At 42.9% G+C, this 19,889-nt stretch overlaps 1 protein-coding gene across 6 annotated transcripts in view; it reads right to left on the reverse strand.

Annotated features, from left to right (window-relative positions):
* Positions 1–2,899: 2,899 nt before the first annotated feature.
* DPP6 (dipeptidyl peptidase like 6) overlaps positions 2,900–19,889 on the reverse strand; it is a 575,985-nt gene continuing 558,995 nt past the window's right edge. For all 6 annotated transcript variants that reach the window (XM_030009646.2, XM_030009648.2, XM_030009650.2 and 3 more), the window contains exons 18-26: positions 16,611–16,709; positions 14,236–14,305; positions 12,142–12,336; positions 11,349–11,403; positions 10,324–10,429; positions 9,400–9,458; positions 6,840–6,912; positions 6,667–6,740; positions 2,900–5,119 (exon numbers count right to left, since the gene is read on the reverse strand). In XM_030009646.2, coding sequence (XP_029865506.1) covers positions 4,973–5,119; positions 6,667–6,740; positions 6,840–6,912; positions 9,400–9,458; positions 10,324–10,429; positions 11,349–11,403; positions 12,142–12,336; positions 14,236–14,305; positions 16,611–16,709 — 878 coding nt within the window. In that variant the 3' untranslated portion in view covers positions 2,900–4,972. The remainder of the gene's footprint in view (positions 5,120–6,666; positions 6,741–6,839; positions 6,913–9,399; positions 9,459–10,323; positions 10,430–11,348; positions 11,404–12,141; positions 12,337–14,235; positions 14,306–16,610; positions 16,710–19,889) is intronic.

Consider the following 19,889-nt stretch of genomic DNA (forward strand, 5'->3'; position numbering starts at 1 on the left):
GTCCTGCTCAGGGCTATATCAAACTGATGGATCCCTCCAACAGCAGAGGCATGAGTGCCCCTGGGTTTTAGCGTCCCATCTGCCTGCAGCAGCTGCAGTGGGCAGCGGGAGGGTAACGTGGGACCCTTCACAACTTGAAACACCTCAACTGGACACGCTGGTTGGCTACAAGCCTCTCTAGGCTCATCTTGTCTTTGTCGAAACCTGGTTATTATGATATGGTCTCCTATCCTTCCCAAACACCGCCTCCCTTTCCTCTGTGAGCTGCCTGGTTCTGCATCCACCAGAGGTTTGGAAAGGCTGAGGCTGCGTGGTGGATGGAGGGCCGGCTGGACGGTGGGAGTGGGCAGAGCCAGACCAGCATGTGTCTTCATAGCATGTAGCCTGGTGCAATGGGGAGGACAAATAATCCATATTTGGGGATTTCTCTTCCTTATTCCCTCACAGCAAAAGAATAAGCACCAAGCAAAGGATGCGAGCTAAGCATGCATTAGCTATTAGAATAAAGAATTTATTTTGGTTATGGCTTATGGGGAGGGCTCACCACACTGCTTTTATATTTGTCTCTCTCTAGTTTCTAAGGGGGTGCTGGGTTTGCTTTCAGACTGTAACCATGCTGAATGGGGAGAAGACAGAAAGATGAAGTGGGAAGAGGGCACAGGTCTTAGCAAGTGCCCTTTGCTCTGCTCTGAGCCTCCAGCCTGGAGCTTAAGTTGGGAGAGCAAAACAGAAATAAGCAAACAGCTGGCTCAGTAAGAGGCAATGATTAAGGAATTGGCAAGCGAGATCTTGAGCTTTTTCTGTTACCTTTTCCATTTTTGCCTTTTCCTCTTCTTTTGCAAATGGAAAGCAGATAAGGCGTCCAGGGAAGAATGAACATTGAGGGGAGCCAGCAATTACCCAGAACAAGGAAGAAAGTGTCCTCACCCCAGCCCTCACCGCGGCATGTCTGGCAGCTTTGCTGCAGCCCTGGGAAGGACTGCAGGGCAGATGTGCCCTGCGACCCGATATGCAAAGTTAAAACATCCAGTGCCTTACCACTGCCGACCTGAGTGAGCTTTGGAGAGACGACCTGAGCATGAGAGCAAAAGCAAAACCACCTCTCTAGGTACCAGCACAGCTCCATGAGGATACCAGCACCGGCCTCGTTCCTTTGGTTTGCCCCACTAAACACCCGTTTCTCCCTATTGCTAACAGCACTCTCCACTGGTCTTCCCATGGGAAAGGTGTTGTGAGCATCCCACATATCCTTTCTCCTTCACTCTTGTTTTTCTCCTCTTACCCTTCAGAGATGCATTTATTTGTCCTGAGCTCGTGGGCAGAGTTTGGACGGGTATATATATGCTCCATGCCTGAACCCATAGACAATTACAAACATGGCTGGCTGCCTGGCTTTGTTAATTAGTTACCAGCAATGCCTCATTTTTCCTTCTGTGGTTTCCTTCTGAATCAGCAGGGCACTGCTCATTAGTTCTCTTCTGCTTTGGGATGCCACAGTTGAACATTATGGCATCCAGAAATGCCAGTTAGTTGAAAGCATAAGCTTGATTTGTTTGGACAATAAAAAAATATTAGTTATGTTTAGGTAATTAAGCAAAATAACAGCAAAGCTATTTTGTACTAGTGCAATCTGCCTGCCCCGTACCAGTGCTCAAGCTTCTTGTTTCCTGATTTGCTGGAACAAAGATTAGAGTGAGTGTCCACAATAGTTTCTTGGTTTTGCTGTGAAATATTAAATTTCTCTTGCTGTGAATCCAGTTCAGTCAAGTTGGTATCAGCTGATGGGACATCACCCTGGACACTGACAAGGTGCAGCAAGTCAGCAGATGCCACTGGAAAGGATCCTTGTCACCCTTGTACCTACAGGTGGCTGCTTGCCATCACAGCCTTGCTACCTGATTTAGTCTTTTAGGGTTAAAAGATCTTTCATGTCTTTATTAGGCCTAGAGACACGGATGTTTGTGCAGATTTAAATCTTTCCTGAAGTTATTGCTCAAGATGAAAAGGACAGTATATTGTAGGGTACAGTCATAGCCATTATTTCTAATTTGAGCAAAAATCTCCATTTTCCCAGGAAATCTATGAAATTTCCTTTCCTGGATTTCCTTTCCAGGTATAAAGAAGGTGTAGGAATATCCAGCTGATCTTGCAGTCCACAAAGTGCTGTTAGAGGGGACAGCTAAGGGTGGCACTAACTTGTCCCCCAGCTGTTTCAGTCTGGGACAGTCACACCCGTCCCCGCAGCCAGCGGAGCAAAATGGGCACACGGAAAACTGCCCCTTGTTTAAGGGAGGTGTCTGAGGATGGCCCTAGCAGGTATATCGCTCTCCTCTTGGCTTGAAGGGAAACAAATATCTGAATTCAGGTGGGATGACTCCCTCCTCTTGCTTGCCCCTTTCCTGATGGAGAATCATCTGCAGAAAAATCTCCTGTGGAAGACTCAGTAAGTTTTAGCGCTTTGTTCCCACTTCATAACCCACAAGTGACTTTTGGGAAAGGGACAATGGATGAAACAGCAAAAATCCCTTTGGTCAAGCTGTTGTGCCTGGCTGATGTCCTCAGGAAGCCCGTGCGCCAGGTCAGCAGGCAGAAAGGGAGGAAAGGTGTTTTTTTATCAAAGACGAGAGGCTGATAGGGGTCTTCTCACGACCTGCTACTTTGGGATTGAATCCACTCTGTGCTACTTCGTGTTTTCCTCAAAAGCAGTCACCATTTAGCACGGTGACACCATTTACCAAGGTTACAGGCAGACTAAATGGCGATATGTATTTAAAGACTTGTCTTCATTTTTCTGATCTGCACCCTGGAGTTTGGGCTCAGTTCAACCAGGAACAGCACTTCAAGCAATGTGATGCTTATTTAAGTACTTAACACTAAATAACAGCAGTAGCAACCAGGGTGGTAAAATAATGTTTTATTCCATGAATGAACAAACACTACCATGCCACATCCTAAAGTTCTTTCTACAAAAGATTGTGGACAGAGCAGATTTTTACATTTGTCGGGTCAAGTTCATTTCAGGCTTTTGAGCCTGTTCGGTGTAGCAAAATCTGGACACGCAGCATTCTTATTGTCTATTTGGCATTTTGCCGGATAAAGCAGATTTATACCGTAGTTCTTGTTCACACAATGTCGATGCACTGTAAATTAAAGAAGATAATCAAAACCAAACTAGATAATTTCTGTGGTTTATCAATATATTTTTCATGATGGTCAAAGTACAACCAACATTCAAAGCTTAAAATAAAGATAATAAAAAAGACACACTAAAGAACACAATGGAAACATCATCATTGCTGTCAGGATGCGAGTTTACCCACAGTACTATGTAAAAAGTAGAAACCGGCATTGAAATTCAAGCTGTCAAAACAAGAAAAGAAATTACATTAATTGTTATATTTCCAAGCTAGTACTTCTAAAGAGTCCTGATCAGCAAAGAAGTGTTATCGCATGCATGCTGAACACAAGACTAATATTGGATCGGGGACCTGACGAAGAACTGACTTACATTCCTTTATATACAACAAAATGAAATATACAGTATTAATACTGGCTGTACATTTGGTCAGAATATTTTACAAGGAGCGACACTAGTCAAAATTCTTATGACGCAGTAAGTGGAAGTGAATGAAGTTTGAATTTCTTTCTGAGAGGTGAATGTTTTCACAAGAAGTTTTAAAAGTTGCTTTGCACCGCTGTAATGAAGTGTTAGATACTTTAAAGCAAAAATGCTCCAATTATTTTTTTTTCTTTTATGCTTGGCAAAACTAGTGTGAGCAGAAGAGAGAATTAAACATGTTTGGAATGTGCTAATCATTGACCTGGAATACAACTAAGCCGCAGACAGCATGTGCAATAAATCTCTGCACACTGGTTCTGTTTAAATGGCTTTATGAGATGATCTGCGAAGTATCTGGTACAAATTCCTGCTACCATAGCCTCATCTAGCCGCTCCCCAACAGGTTACCAACCAATTGTTCCAACACTAAAAGAAAAAGAATAATCATGACCGTCGCATATTTTTCCATAGTACAATAAAAATATCTCAATGTTAAGCTGATTTAGCTTATTTATGTGCATATTTTTCAAGGCTGCCAAGGAAAATACTCAGTCTTGCAGGCAAAGGCTATGCCAGGAACATGAGAGTGGGATTTCCTTTGCTTTATTCTAACAGATTTTGTCTGGGTACGTGGACCCCCATTGCCTCTTTAGATCCCTAAGGTCTGAAGTGCGTTGGTTAATTCAGTGTATGTTTTTCCCCATCCAGAACAAGCTGAGAAGCTAATAAGGTAATCATGTGAGGCCCAATGAAAACAGAAGTAAAAGCTATACAAAACAAAGAAATAATTATAGGAAGGTAAAGATCACTGTAACTGTAGCGATATTTTGTACAATTGAATTTGTATGTCCTGTACCAAAGACAAACGTTCTGAACATGGGAAAGAGCAGGCAAGTATGTATGAATCAGTATCCATTAAAATAATTGTGCTATAATCTTTTCCATGTATTAGGTTAGATTTTTTTCTGACACACTGTGATGCTAACTATAGTAACCTTAATATGGATGATGGATTTCACTGCTACTGCTTGATTGCTTGAATGCAAAGAGACATCAAGTCTTCCAGTCCTCAAAGCGGTTTCTTGGGGTGTTCCTTCAAGTTCAATGTCTTACCACTTTCACTCTAGAAGTCACTTTGTGGCAAACAAAAAAGAAAGAAAAAAAAAGGAAAAAAAAACAAAGGAAAAAAAGATGTTGGTTGTGATGGATTAATTTCAGACAGCAGTTTCTGCTGAGTTCACCATGCTTAATGTTCTTCCATTTAGGAAGGAGTTGCTGTCAAGTAAAGCAGATGAGCTGCTTTCAGTTTTCTTTAAATACATGCTAACAACGTAACATCTCTTTCTTCAGGAAAATGATCCGGTTGCATATTGTTAGAGAGATCTGCCTTGTGCTTAGCACGGACAAGTAGGGTTAATCGTCATCCTCCTCCTCTTTCAGTGGGGCTATCGGGAGTTTGTCCTGAACTTGGAAACACGCCACAAAGAAGTTGACAATGGAGTTGTACAAATGCTGCTCCAATGCTGCACTGCTAAAGTAATGGCTTTCATCAGGGTAAATCTGCAAAGAAACGGGCAAATGCACACTGTTAGGAGCTTAAAGTCTCAGGACTGACCACCCATATCCCGCAGCATGAGCTGGCCTGCAAAACCACTGTTTCTCCTCAGCACCATGTGCCTGCCCGTAGATGCACATGAGGTCCATGGTAATTCAGACACCACAGTGCTCTAAGCACAGACTTGCATCTTCCTTCAAAAGGAACTCTTTTGGGGGAGGATTTTCCATTTAATTCCATTCTGAACAAGTTCAGGCTAAGCAGAACCAGATCACACTTACAAATAACAGTGCTTGCTCCTTGCAAAAACTGAAAAAAACCCAGTGGAGAGAAATGGCATTATGTTTTACTGACTAAAATGAGGGCTTTAAAGAAAAAATGTCATTAAGTAAAAAATTGAAATAAAGCTTGCTGGAGAAGTAATTAAATAAAAAAAGTGTGGGAAGCTAGAAATGAAATAGTTTAAACACAACTTTCCATTTAAATGGAACAGGCACCTTCTGCACATTGAAGGAATGCGAGACGATCATACTGCGTTGTCTAGACTGGGATATTGAAAGGGGAAGAATGAGTTTCTAGGGCTGGATGCTTGCAGGTAGGACTGAGGTGTCTCGCTGCTGCTCTGAGTACCTCAGTCCAAGATGTAGATCCCTCAGACCTCCACTCGGTCCTCAACTAACCTTTGACATGCGTCAAACCCATTGGTGCCTTCAAGCTCCAATGTACTAATGCTTCTGCACTGGGAAATGTGCAGGGACGCCTCAGTCATTTTAGCGCTGACTAAATCTGTGCCGGGCTCATTGCTTAGCTCCCGTGTCTGTGCTCCATCCTATCTGCATTTGGAGCATGATGGAGTGAGCATACCCATCACATGAAGCTCCGCAGAAATGCAGCCAGAGGGAGCTGGTATTCAGTAAATCAAGCGTTAGTAGGAATTGGGCACTGCAACACAATCGTCTATACTGTGGGCTTTAGCATGATCCCTGGCATGGATTGAGCCTGGGCTAGTTGCACTCTGCTGGCTGTGGCTTGGGATGTAGCAGAGGGTAGGGACCATCCCCATGGCTGGTGGATGGGTTCATTTTGGAAGCTTTAATGGCTTGGACATGGGGCATTCAGCAAATCAGAGATGTAATTCGGTGGAAAGAGGGGCTTTCTAGACCAGAGTATGTCATTTGCAGTGGGGTGTCAGATTTAAGTGACATTTCTCTCCTTAACTTTTCCAGTGGATTTAATTTAGATCCCTGTTTCCCTGTAATTCATCCTGAATTTGCCCTGTTGTTCCCAAAGAAAGTCAACAGGCATCAATTCCTTAGAGATACGTCTCGAAACCTAATTTACTGTAATTCAATAACTGTTCTACAGCTGTCCAAACCAAAATAGTGGCATCAAATAAGCATGGGAGTACATAGGAACACATTATATGCTGGTGCTATTTCTACTGCCAGGCTGCGTTTGCAAGTGGCTTTTCAAAGCTTGCTTCATAACACCAGTTTGAGTTCAACCTGGGAAATAACTGTTCAGCTATGAAAAAAGGAAACACATACAGTACCTGCAAGCTGTAATTAGCCTTTGCCCTAATTAGGTGTGTGATAAGGTCCGCAGTGTGCTGAAAATGGATTTTTTCTGTAAAAACAGATTACAATCATTAAAGAGACAAATTTAATTAAGAAAAATCAAAGCTATCCCAAACATATAATGAGCACAAAAGATGGGCTAACTTACCATCAGCAGTAGCATGAATGATCAAAAATGTCTGTTCCTTCAGTAATGAGACTCTGTGTGCTAATTTGGTGATCTGTGAAGGTAAAGGTTGCAATAAGATTAAAAATCTTGCTAGAAATTAGCAATTTATATGGAGAAAATAGAAACACTTAATTCCATTTGATACTTCATCACAAGGATAACAAGCAGACACCAGCGCAGCATATTCTCTTGGCTACTTGAATCAGTCTGGAGGTAAAATAGACCCCCACCCTGTCCTTCCAGGCTCAGTATCATCAGCAGGAAGAGGTCAGAGACCCTCATCTGTTCTGATAGTATTCACCAAAAGCCTGAACTGCAGAACATATGGAAAATGTCAAAGTGAATTTCCAGTGAATACAAAACACTGATGAAAAGCGTGCCCAGGTGCCTATGCCTAAGAACTCTTTGGAGAGCTGGAGTGACTTTGGTATGGTTTGAAAGCCAGCCTCAATGAGCTTTGACAGCCTGGGGGAGGATGTGATACTAAATTCAAGTGTCCACTGCTGAGAATGCCTTTGCCCCAACTATCTTTCAGATGTGTGGGGGAAAGACAAATCTGAGTGACTGCAAATGGTACTGGGTAAGAGAAATGAAGGACTTCTCCACTTTTTGCTGCATTGTTCAGAAGAATACAAGCCTCACGGAGACTCCAGAAAATCTTGGAGTGGCAAAAGGAATGTACGTCTCAAATCACAGCTGCTACTGCTTTATAGGGGGGCAGGGAATAATAGCACTCTCAATTTAAATTCATGTTTCCTTCACTCTTTAAATGTATGTGCCCTACCTCTGGTTCACTTACATGAGTTAATGTATTTTTCAGTTAATACACCCTTGTATCAATCCTATCTTTTACCTGTGTTCATCTTCCCACTGTGCTATGTGGTTTCCACGGAAGATAGACAAGTGCATCTCCAACAGCAACAGGACATTCCATGCCTGGCTATGGAGGTCAAATTAGCTGGCTAAAAACATTGGCATGTATTATTAAGATATGGCCACTGTTATTTTACATTAAAGATGACGTGTATCTCTCCTCACTTGAAAGATAAAGCAACCCGGAACATTAGAAGTGGCCCTGCATATTTCCTTGGTGCTAGAGGCAAATTTTTGGAAATTTGCCTGGCTCTGGCTTTCTTGCAGCTCCGCACTCTGTATGGACTTAGAAAGTGTTTGCAAATTTTGCAAGGGTGCCCTCTGATCTTCCTTCTATTGCTCGACTTACTTAATTAATGAGTTCTCTCATTCTCAGATTGCTGGCTGTGATGCTTAAGTCTTGTGATGGTGTATGCACATATCTTGCACCCTGTTCTCCCCTATATGGCTCCGCTCCTTCCTTTCTGCTCCCTCAGTTGTAACCTACAACACCACAGTACAGCTTTTTTGGAGTCTACATCAAGTCTTGAATTACGTGACCTTCATAAAGCTCATGTCTGGTCCATGGGTTAGGAACAGTTCTTCTCCCTAAGCAATTCATGGTTCAGCTGTGACAGGTAGGAGATGTGTATCAGTTAGCGTCTGTACCGAGAACAGTGCCATGCTCTGCAGAGAGCTCAGGTGCTGTTCCTGCCAGTTAATCCCAAGTTAACCAAAAGTACCCCTATTTGCTTAGGTCAGATGCACGAAGAGTGCATGGCAATACAAGGCTCTCATTTCTGGAATATTTTCCCTTGCTTTCACCTCTACTGACCTGCCTTTAAATTTCTAAAAGGACAGAAAGAGTTTGCAATGATCTAGAGATCGTGAGTGCAAAATCTGAGAGACAATGAATTCAGTATTTAGATAGCCAGGAAAAGCTTCCACTGCAGGGGCACAGGGTGCTACCTGCCTTCTCCATAAGAAAACAGTTTCAAATTTTTGCTGCCTTCATGTCTTCTAGCTGAAGACAAGGCTTAGTAGGCTTCACAATGTTTTCTGTATAACAAATTTTGTTTGTGTGACTATTCTTTATCAGGTTTTTCGTGATAAATTAATAGAAGGAAAGAAGACATGAACCGACTGATCCCATCATACATATTAAACAATATCTTCATTAACTGGTGCCGTGTCTCCTTTTCTATGTGCTGTTCAACTCTGGCACAGGGTTCTGCCTACCTGAAATACCACATCTGTGCTTACGTTGAAAAAGCCAAGGGAAGCTGAGCTTCACTTGCCTTTGGGTCAAAAATTATACATCAGAGAGAATCAAAGTGGCAAGACCATTGGGATGAACTTTAAAGGAGGTCATGACGTTGTGTCCACTTGGGCACATTGGAGTCACTCAGCTTCAGCTCCTTCAATCTGTAAAACTGGAATAACTGTATTTACCCACTTTAGAGAGGCAGACATGAAAGCTAATCAATAAAAACCATACCCATCATTACTATTAAGACAACAAAAGCAGTAAGCAGGCTGAAGGACACCTTGCTGCCTTTTAAATATAGAGTTTTACTAGTGAGTCCATCTTGCATACCCTTTTTCCCTCCCCAAAAGAGAACACATTGAGGAAGAGTTAAAACCCTGTTCGCATTTTATCAGGGAAACGCAGTGTCCATGCAGTTACCTCGTATGCTCTGTTATCAATCCCATGCAAACCCAAGTATCTTTCAGAAAAGGCTGAAGCTTGAAAAGAAAAAAAGAAAACGTCTCTTTCAGTCATAAGAGAGTACACTGGTGCCTCTGAGTCAAATATTGCAAATGCTAAAAAAGATCTTCTTTTCTAACATTGCCTTAGTTACACAGGACATATTTCTAAAAGCTTTTGAAAGTGCACTAAGAATATGTACGAAACTACAGTCTTTCATTATCACCACATACTTACGGTTTCTAAATAAGTCACAGAAAAGCGTGTCCCCCCAGCCTTAATGCAACCAAAATATGAGAGGAGAAGAGCACTATCTTGTTGTGTCCCTCTCTCCTTTCATATGGGGCCATCTCCATCAACAGCCTGCTGCAAGTTCCCGTTGGTTTTGGGGATAACTGTACGGGACCTGCAGGCTGGCTTAACACCACTGATTTTCACGGCAGTCCCCTGATTTTCACTGGCACTAAGTGCAAACGCAAGTGGGGTCTCTGAGAGAAAGGACCACCATGTGCAGTGGAGTATTGCTGTCAGAAAGAGGATGGGGCAGGCGGACTGGACCACAGGTTCCATGGATGGATGGTTCAGGCAAGAAAGAAGCATGTTCAAGGCAGTGGTGCAGGTTGGTGGCAGAGGCTGGAGGCTTTTAGAGCCAATTTTCCTTTATTTAAAAGGAGTAAGTAATAAAAGTTATTTGATTACTCTGACCACCATGGCTGGTCCCACTGGTGCCAGCAAAATTTCTCTTGAGGGTGAAAAAAGGGGTTTATGGCTAGTCCTAAGAAGACACACAATACAAAACAGGCAGGGTCTTCGGGAAGAAAGAGAAGATAACTGGGAAAGGATAGGGCAGAAACATCATTTGTGGTCAGCAAGAGGGTCTGTGGGCTCTGGGATGGGGTTTACCATATAGTTTGAAGTCTGTCAGTGGGGAAAGAGCAGCTCCACAGGCGAACACCTGGTTCTCTTCACCAGCTGGAAGCATGTAAGTGCTGAGGTAGCCGCCGTAATCCTGGAACACAGAAGGGGCAGGGGCATCAGCGGTCCTGCCGTGAAGTGCTGCTGCTTTTGGGTACAGAAACAGGGCAGCTGAGACCTTGCAGCAAACTCCTGGCCAATATAGAGCCTTTAACACCTTGCCATGAAAAAACATGAAATAAGGGACTTCTCCCTGGCTTCGGTGGATGCGGCTGAAGATGAGCACTGTACTCGTTGCACTCTCCTGAAGGCAGGAGGGTTCTGTGCCCAAGAGCTTGCCTCTTTTCGTCCCACTTGATGGCTGTAGGTCTAATTGGATATGTTACTTCTCCAAAATATTACCCCAGTCTTTCGCTATTTAAAATGGACATCACAATTTCAGCGTCTGCCGTCAGCCTGTTAACAATTCCCTGCAGAGATGCTGCTGTATGTGCAGCTCTCTTCCCCCACTCTAAGCCTGTATCTCCCACAATAAACAATTTCTACTTGCAGTCCCATTCTCATTTCAAACCGTGTGTACTTTGCAATTGCCATTTCCCAGCCGGATACACACTGTGGCGCAAATCTGACTCAGAAATCAATATTGTTGTTGTACATTTGTACGACACAAGCTAGATCTACCCACATTCCCATAGGCCTTAAGGGACAAGATGAAAATGAAATGAAAGTTCGCAAGGGGAAAAAAAAATAATTATCTGACAGTGTTTTTCTGACAAATAGTCAAAAAGTGCACTTTCTGCACTTGGAAGTGAATTAAAAAAAAATAATTGACGAATACATTGATAAAATGAAAGCTTTCATCTTTAACATCTCTGAGCAAGAAGCAGTCTATCTCAAAAATAAATAATAATAAAAATGTCACCACTGACATATTCAGTAAATCAGGATTTAGCTCAGTTGCTTAGCCACATCAGCCAACTGGAAAGCAGAGAGGAACAATGGGAAAACCTTACCTTCCCAAACACACCGACTCGCATTTTATCAATGTAATGCTCCTTCAGCATTGTCCTAGAAAATTAGAGAGGAGAAACAATGGGTTAAAAATATTTTTCCCTTACATATAGCAAACACATTGTGATTTTTATCAGCTTGAATTTGGGATAGCCACAGAAAAATGATGTAGACAATCTAAATTCACACTGCTATGTGCTGCTTTCACATGACTCTCTGTTCAATTTAATCTTGCAACCTGTTGTGTTGGATTTGACCAAGCAATGGCAACAAATAACCTGCACTACCTCTGAAAGTCATAACAAAGCTGATGCTATTGCACTACTCTGATAGTGTTTTTAGCGTGATTATCTGCAGAATAAATCTAACAATATGACAGGACTTGACATCTAGGGTTTTGCACTGTTTTTTTCTGTTTTAAAAAGTTTAAGGGTTTAAAGATGGATTTTTTCCAACTTTGTGGCCAGCAGAAAATTAATGTAGGAGCTGATATGCAAGCTTACTTATTTGTAGCTGTATGACTGTACAGAGCTAAAAATAAATAGGCTTTGAACATGTGATACAGATAAGTGTTCTCTAATTTAGCTCTGTTTAAGGCTTGTTTTTCTCCCTCTGCACTGGCTGGCATGAGCTCTCTCCCACATGCCATCATTTGGTCACAGCTGTATAACTACATTGTCCTTCCCTCCCGCCTCCTTGCTCTACCCTACACACCATTAAAGCAACTAGGACTAATGACAGTCTTGGGTTAATTATCATTAATGAATTAATTGCTTCAATAACAGCGTCATTCACCGGACAGCTTCCAACTGATCCTTCTCTTCCAAAAGGCCCAGCCTCCTCTTAACCTCGTGCAATAGCTTAGTGCCTTGGAAGCCACTCCCGCGGCCGTCGAACTTCAGCACGATGGCGTTGTGAGAGCTGACCATGACGCTTTCCCACGTCACCTCAAATCTCTCCGTTACGATCTGGCTGCCAGGCGTCCCGTCTCTGAAACAGAAATAGGCAATCAAGCAAAGGCAACGGCACCAAGCCCGGGCCAAACGCCCTCCCCGGGGGCCGTGAGCTTGCCGTGGCAATGGGGACCGGCAGCTCCCGCCCGCATTGCAAGGCAGGGCAGATTTCAAGAAAGGGAGACCAGTCTCTGCAACGATGGTGTGCAGAAGGCTGGTTGTGTGGGATGTGTTTTCAGGCTGGGGTGGAAGCTGCAGGTTGGTTTCTGCCTCCCTTTTTGCACAGCAACTCTCGCTGCGCTAAGCTGAGCTCTGAACAAACCTAGTAAGCACATCACTAACTGGGCAGAATTCCTCCTGTGAGGAAACCAGGGAGCTGATGCAGAGGTCAGTCGAGTTTTTGCTTTTTACACCTGCTCTAATTTATATCTGTATTCTACGTTCCCCAAAGATGGTATTTTTCTGGTGGAGGGGTTTCTGTGAGGAGCCTGGCTTTGGGGTGCACTGGCACTGCCAAAATACGTTGGATGAAGCTTGCAGACACCGATCTTCCTTTTCTTTACTGGCAAGCGCTGGGGTTTCATTTATTGCCCCCATTCACCCAGCCCAGCCCTTCCCTCTCCCACGGGGTTCTTGAGAGTGGCTGTAGATGGAGCTGTCAATCACTTCTGTCACTCACAAAAGTACACAGGGAAAGCACACTTTTAAAGCGATAAAACTAACTGCTTAAAAATGCCCAGGTTGGCCCCAAATTGGACCCCACTTCAGCTAGACTGCTTGGAAAAATCAAGAGATGATGATGATGATGATTACAAGTAATATTTTAGGACTCGGATTACTGTAGAGCTACTGGCACTTCCGTCTACTTCTTGTCTTTTTTGGGGTTCTTGGAGACATCAGGCAACTCACTGCAGGATTTTAATGTGCATGTGACTTCAGCTATTTGCATTTATTCAAGCGAGACCCAGGCACATCCAGCTTCAGAGGCAGCCTAATCAAGTGCTGTTAGCTTGATGAGTACCAATCTTCCTCAAGCACTTGTATAATGAAGTACATTTTCTCTGCAGCAATTTTGTGATGTAACGACACGCTTATTGCAGTGTTTTTGTCCTTCATGGAGGGATGTGCAGGATGGCGTTCAGGCATTCATCAGGCATTCGTCACTCCTGCATGAGGCTTCTCTCTCGTGGGGTGTTCCCTGGCAGGGAGCGAGCGATGCAGTGGGACGCAGCCAGGGCCAAACAGGTTCTTTCAAGGTGAGTGACTTCCCTACCCCATTTTCTCTCCAAATTGCCAGAAAAAACTCAGTAATGTGTATTATTATTACCAAATGTTGCGTAAAGAAATACCCATCTGCTATGCCTGCCAGGAGGAAATCCTACCTACCTAATATAAATGCTAACGTCATGGAGATCTTCAAAGGTTTCTAGCTCTCTCTTTACTGTCACTTCAGGGAACACTGGCATTTACATGGGAAGGATTGCTGCATGCGGGTGTCTAAAATTTAAGCTGCAGTAAGGCTGACTGCATCCCGCTCTAAAACGACCTGCTAAGCACAGGATGAGTGCCCTAAGCACTGGGACAGAAAGTCAACATCCACCTTTTATTCCTCCCCCTCCTGTTTCTGCCCCCCAAATTATTGAATTGTAAGTGTACGTGGAACAACTTCACAAAGTCCTGCAATCTACTCTGCGGGATTTCACTAGGGCACCCTCCTGGGAGCTGAAACCCTTTGCTCAAACACGGGAGAGAAGGGACCTACGTCTAGTCTCTCCCAGCTCCAAGGTGAGACAGAGGGTAGGGACCAACGTGCTGGACTTAGGTGCTAAAGCAGCCTGGCGTTCATTGTACAAAACATATCTTAAAAGGCTCTGACCATGACCGAGCTTTCCACGCTGCCCAATAATGTGAACAGAAAGGACAAGCGAGAACTTACACAATCAAAAGCAAGGGGTAGTGCGCAGTGTCCGAAAAGGTTGCTGGCTTTAAGATCTGCATGGGCAATTCTAGGCAAAAAAAAAATAAAATAACAACATGTCTTCAGTGTGGGAACACTGACATAACTCTAATAGATTTTTCTGGTGTTTTGGCCTCTTATGAGCAGGAACAAAATGGCATTTCAGCAGAGGCACTGGTAAATAACACCTTAGAAACACAGATGTTGTCAAAGAAAAGACCCATATTATGATAGCCGAGGTGACAGGAAATGTAAATCGGGAGTACAGCGTGAGCTGTTCAGTCATGCATCACTTTTACAGCATTCAATTAACATCTGGCAATAGCTATAATTTTCCTTTTTGGCAGGTGGATGAGTGACGCAGCCAGAAATCAATATTTCAGGGCAGCAGAGGAAGGGGAAAATTGGCAATGAAAATGATAATTTTAAACCCAATTAAGTATGGTGGCTGGGGGAGAGAATAGGATTATTTTGCTGTAATGGTGTGAAGACGCATAGAGAAACATGTATTTTAATCCTGATTTCCAGAGGTCTTAATTTTGCTGTAAAACAGGAGGTAACTGTGCCGAAGCCCATGTTGGTACTGAACCAATACAAGTGAGGGACGTGCTCACCAAAGCTCCATTTAACTGCTTCCTATGGCTTCATCTCGATAGCCAAAAATGCTGCCATACAAATGTTTTCCACATTAACAAGAGCACATTTATTTTTAAAATGTTAACTACAATCCAGATTAGCAAAGGCCCAGCAATTAAATTGGTATTAGAAGCATTTTCAGTAGATTAATACACAGATTAACCGTGTGGTTTAAGTGGTTTGCTTTGCAATTATTGTCTGACACTCCGCCTAATTAGTTATTCCATCTGAATGCTAATAGCTGCAAATTGGATCAATGGCCCAGGGACAGCCAAAAAGGCCACCGCTTGACTTTAAATATAACTAAGCACTAGGTGCAGCGTTCTCAAGGCTGTTAAGCCCAAAGCTTTGAAAATTCAGGGAGGACACAGAAGAACAGCCACACAGCTGCAACCAGCTTCTATTTATTACACACACACACATATAAATTTTAGGTTAAATGACCAGAATTGCATTTCAATGATACCTGCATTTAAGATATTTAGCATCAAGCTGAGTTATTCTTAATAAACTGCCAGTGTCACTACAAATTGGCTCACTGGGGGATAGATGTGATCTTTATGACAGGCTCTTTCCCTGTCTTTTCTTGCCCATAAGGCCTGGAAGTGTATGTCTGTTCTTGTTATTTTATGCACTGGTTTATGTTCCTAATGCCCATGGGCAAGCAGGACATTTTAGGGCCATTATTATCCTTTTCACATGGCAACTGTCTCTCAGCCTTTGCTTCACAGTTTATAACACCTGCTAATGGTTGAAATTAGTAACCTGCCATCCATCACACCTCATTGCTTTCATTTCACTGCATCCAATCTGAGAGGTACACTCCTTTTTGGCATGGGAAATATTATGGGTCATACTTTGAATCCAGGTTCTTTGGGGGTTTTTTTTAGAGTTGCCACCATAAACAGAAACTGGGATTTTTGGGAGCCATTGCACAAGTCTGAGTATGTGGATTTTCCACAGATAGGTAAGATATCTGCTTACAGCCAGAGGAGATGCTTTTTAGGTTGTTTCAGGTACAAGTACAGAGACAGGCAGAAAATGCTTACACTTTGGCTGTTTGCCACTAGGCTTTTCTCTGTCTCTTTGGCGTGTAGGTATGTGGGGAATGATTATACAAGTGGTACAAATAATGCACCATCTGTGGATATAAAATGCTCCAAAGTCTCTGCCTTCTTTAATCCAGGTGAAATTTCTTTTGGCTTTTCTCATAAAGCTGGTTTTTTTTTCTACCCTATCAAATGATATGGCTTTCTCAAAGAATCCTGATGGGCAGCCATTGGCGAGTTGTCTTCATTCACTGCAGTTCAGTATTGTATACTGAAAGGCAGCCACAGCTGTAGCCAGCAAGCACATACAGTATCCCACTTCAAACCCATTTCAAATAACACAGCAGTCCAGCTAGGGCAACTGCCCCAAACAATGGGGGCACCGCACCGTGTCATTTCCCAGAGTAGCTTCTTCTCTACAAAGAGAATTTTAAAAGGGAAAAAATCCAACCCTATCATTTTGCCTTTCTTCAGCTGCATTCTCATCAAATCTTGTCTCTGTAATAACCTCCTTATGTAGCACATCCTAAGAGAGTGCTTTGCAAACTGTGTGAGTTTATTGAGAGCCAAAGTCATTTCTCCTCCTGCCAGTCTAGCCAAGATGACTGTATCATTTCACAGCAATAGTAGTGAAAAAGAAAAATAAGAGAGAGGAAAGGTGCTACTTACTGTAATCATCTATCTTGATTTCCATGTATTCTACCTTAGGCATTTGCCTGTCATTTACAGTCAGCTGCACATTTTCATTTACTTCCAGCTCAAAAATTTCTAAAAGAGAAGGACAAGATCACAAAAACTTTTGGCAGTGTTTGTGAAAAAGCATTTTAACGTTTTACAGCCACCTTAACATTTGTAACACAAGTTTCCTTATGAAAGAATTTTCTTCTAATCCTCACAGACATTTAATTCAGTTCAGCATTTGAAACCCCTTCCAGGTTCTGCATTGGCAAAAAGCTATATTCCTGAAATCAGTGATATTCAGCTGACTTAGAGCAGATGGGAGCGTGACCTTCTGTGCTGAGACACTACTATGGGTCCCAGTCAGACATCTACCTGCTGTGCAAAGCTAGATATCAAATGAAGAGGTCCTCAAGTCTGTGCCCAAGTTACACATAATAAATAGGGAAAGGAAGGAGACTATGGTAGGCTTCAGGACAAGGTTGTGCTGCTACACAAGAGAAAATCCATGGGATGGAAAGCCATGGGGAGGGAAGAGTGGAAAAAGATCATACAACCCTGCAACATCAGGTTTTGGAGCAGTCTTGGCTTTCAGAGTGTTTCAAGAATTGTTCATTTTGCTTGTGTGTCTTATCCAAGGACTGTCTGGGATTGAAATAGAGGATCCCTTCCTCCTTCCCAGGATTTAACCTTTATTCCCCACATCCTGGCCATGGGCTCTAACCGCCGAGCCTCTTCTAAAAAAAGCGGCCACCTCCAACATGAGAAAGAGCAATTGCTTCCCAGCTAGTAAGGAAAGGGCCCATCTTTAGAAGACGTTTCAGGTTGTATGTCCTAGGTGGTGTGAAATGTCTCCTGGTGATGGTGAGGCTCCTGAGCCCCACGGGGGAGGGATTCAGGGACTGGGGTGACCCCCCTGTGGTGGCAGTGAATCCTGGTCTGGGGGGCCCATTGCAGTGCTCATCCCCATGGCATCAGGTTGGGTTTGATCCAGGGTGATCCAGGGCATTTTCTCTGCCATGGGAACCCAAGGGGGTTTGAGGGTATTGCACCAAATTATGTGTTTCATTGACTGTCACTTCCCTTTTGAGACACACTGATAAATAGATGTGTAACCTCAGCTCCTCAGATAATACTTACGGTACCTGATTATCATGCTCTCATTGCCCATCTCTGCTGAATAGGCAGGCGCAGCACAAAAACATGCCCTTCCCAGTTAATACATTTTACAGATCTTTCAGCAATAGTATATTGGTTCAGTGACTATTCACCCTGCTTCTTCAATCTCTGTTGAAACCACAGCCCCCACGAAAGTGCCAAAGCAACAGCCTATTACGTTTCGTTAAATATTAAGATTCTCATTTAATTATGGCACACACAAGTAGCTTTATCAGCAGAAAGGGGCTTGCCACGTAGGGGAATTTAGTCAAGCCGTTTTATTTGTTCATGTAATTGCATTCACAGAAAGCCAGGAAGACTGTGGAGGAAATAAAAAAGATTGGCATATCTCCTAAAGGACTTCCTTTTCTGCTTTAGGACCACAGGGAGCTTGAGTCTGTGGAGTACAAATGGTCATTGCTTAATTAAATGTAAGCACGCTATAATATTCTGTGCAACTCACTATTATCAGATTATTGCAGAATACAGAGGCAAACTCCCTTTATAGAGTAATGGGCTCATATTAAATAAGTAAATTCAGTAACATGCAAGTGTCAGTTGCCCTTTATTCAAAAGCAAAAGAATGAGAGGGGAAAAAAAGGAACCAGGCGAAATGCTAATCATATGCAGAAAATCATGAATTTCAGTAGCAGATCGAGTTCTCTATGTAATAAACGCTACACATATATATCTGTCAAAACTAGTCTCAGTGTGTTTTATGTTACTTTTTCAAGCCCTTCATTTGCTGTTTCTGTTTTATACTATCTCTCATTTTATTTACCTAAAAGTATTTTATAAAACTATATAGGAGGCTATAACATGGTTCATGAGAGCACTATCCTGTACATGCTGTTACAGCCAGTCAGCCATCTCCATGTCTATGGTAAACTTAAGGTACTGTGTTTAAGGGGGAAAAAAAGAAAGCGACTTTGGAGCTGCAGGTCAGAGTTAAGAAACTCTCCTGGCCACGTGGCAACATCTTCTTCAAGGCTGAAGAGCCTTGCGGGCATCACCAGGGCTGCTCTGGAGTTATGCTTGGTGAGGGCACTGCCAAGCTCAGGTCTCCGCTGGGAAGAAGAAGAGCTGATACATGCTTGTGCGCAGACTGAGATATGAGTGGTCACTGGTGCAGAAAGACTGAAAAGCTAGGAGCTTGCAATTTGCTTTCAGTATTACTTAAAAAAGCAATTCTTGTATTTTTACAGACCAGAATAGCTACAAGTGCCAACTTTTGCACATTTATAGCAGAAGTAGTTTCACAAGGGACCAGAGAGGCACAGGGAGCTACACCCCTAGCCCACTATTGCCAGCGGCAATAACCCTGGCTCCACAGTGAGAGCTCTCCTCCAGACAGCAAAATCAGTCAGCTCCATAGTGGCACTTTTATCCAGAAATTATAGACCAGTAGGGAAACTGAGTCACTGAAATGAAATATTTATCTCATGGTGACCCTGTAAGCAAGATGATGGCAGATGGTCTAAGCCATGGTCCAGGGTATGTTGTGCTGCTTTGCTTTGGCGGCAAAGATCTCTCTTGCTGCCCTTACAGGACAGTCATGCAGCAGCACATTGCTTTAATCTAGCTTGTTCCAGGATGCTGCTAAATTTTATTCATGTCTTTCTCTGCAAAGGAACATTTTAATTGGAAAAAAAATATGGAAAATGATGGAAGGATAAATTAGAGTTAAATGTACAATACACCTCATGAACAATATTGGACACTTGACACTAGATGGAACACTACTGAGTATTTCTATTTTAATGGCCAAGGATACAATAACCCACAAATCTGATTTTAAATAATTCAATCAGAATTTGGGATCACACTGTACACATCCTGCTTACAAGTAAAACTTTTCTAGGTGGGGTAAGGTCTTGAAATGCATCTTGCCAACAGAAATTGAGAAAACAGGGAACACACAGAAACTGTATAAAGCAAGATGGATCCTGTGCTTTTTTCTTACATGGCTTGGTGCCACTGGAGTCTTTCCTTTGACACTTACCACCTTCAATGGGAAATGAAGGAGCTCAGCATTTCACCGAAAACCTTTAGATTGAGAGCCAAATTCCCTGGTTTGCTCTGTTCCTTTGCAGAGACAACAGCAGTGAGTTG

This window comes from Aquila chrysaetos, chromosome 3, assembly GCF_900496995.4.
Source record: "Aquila chrysaetos chrysaetos chromosome 3, bAquChr1.4, whole genome shotgun sequence".
NCBI lineage: Eukaryota > Metazoa > Chordata > Aves > Accipitriformes > Accipitridae > Aquila > Aquila chrysaetos.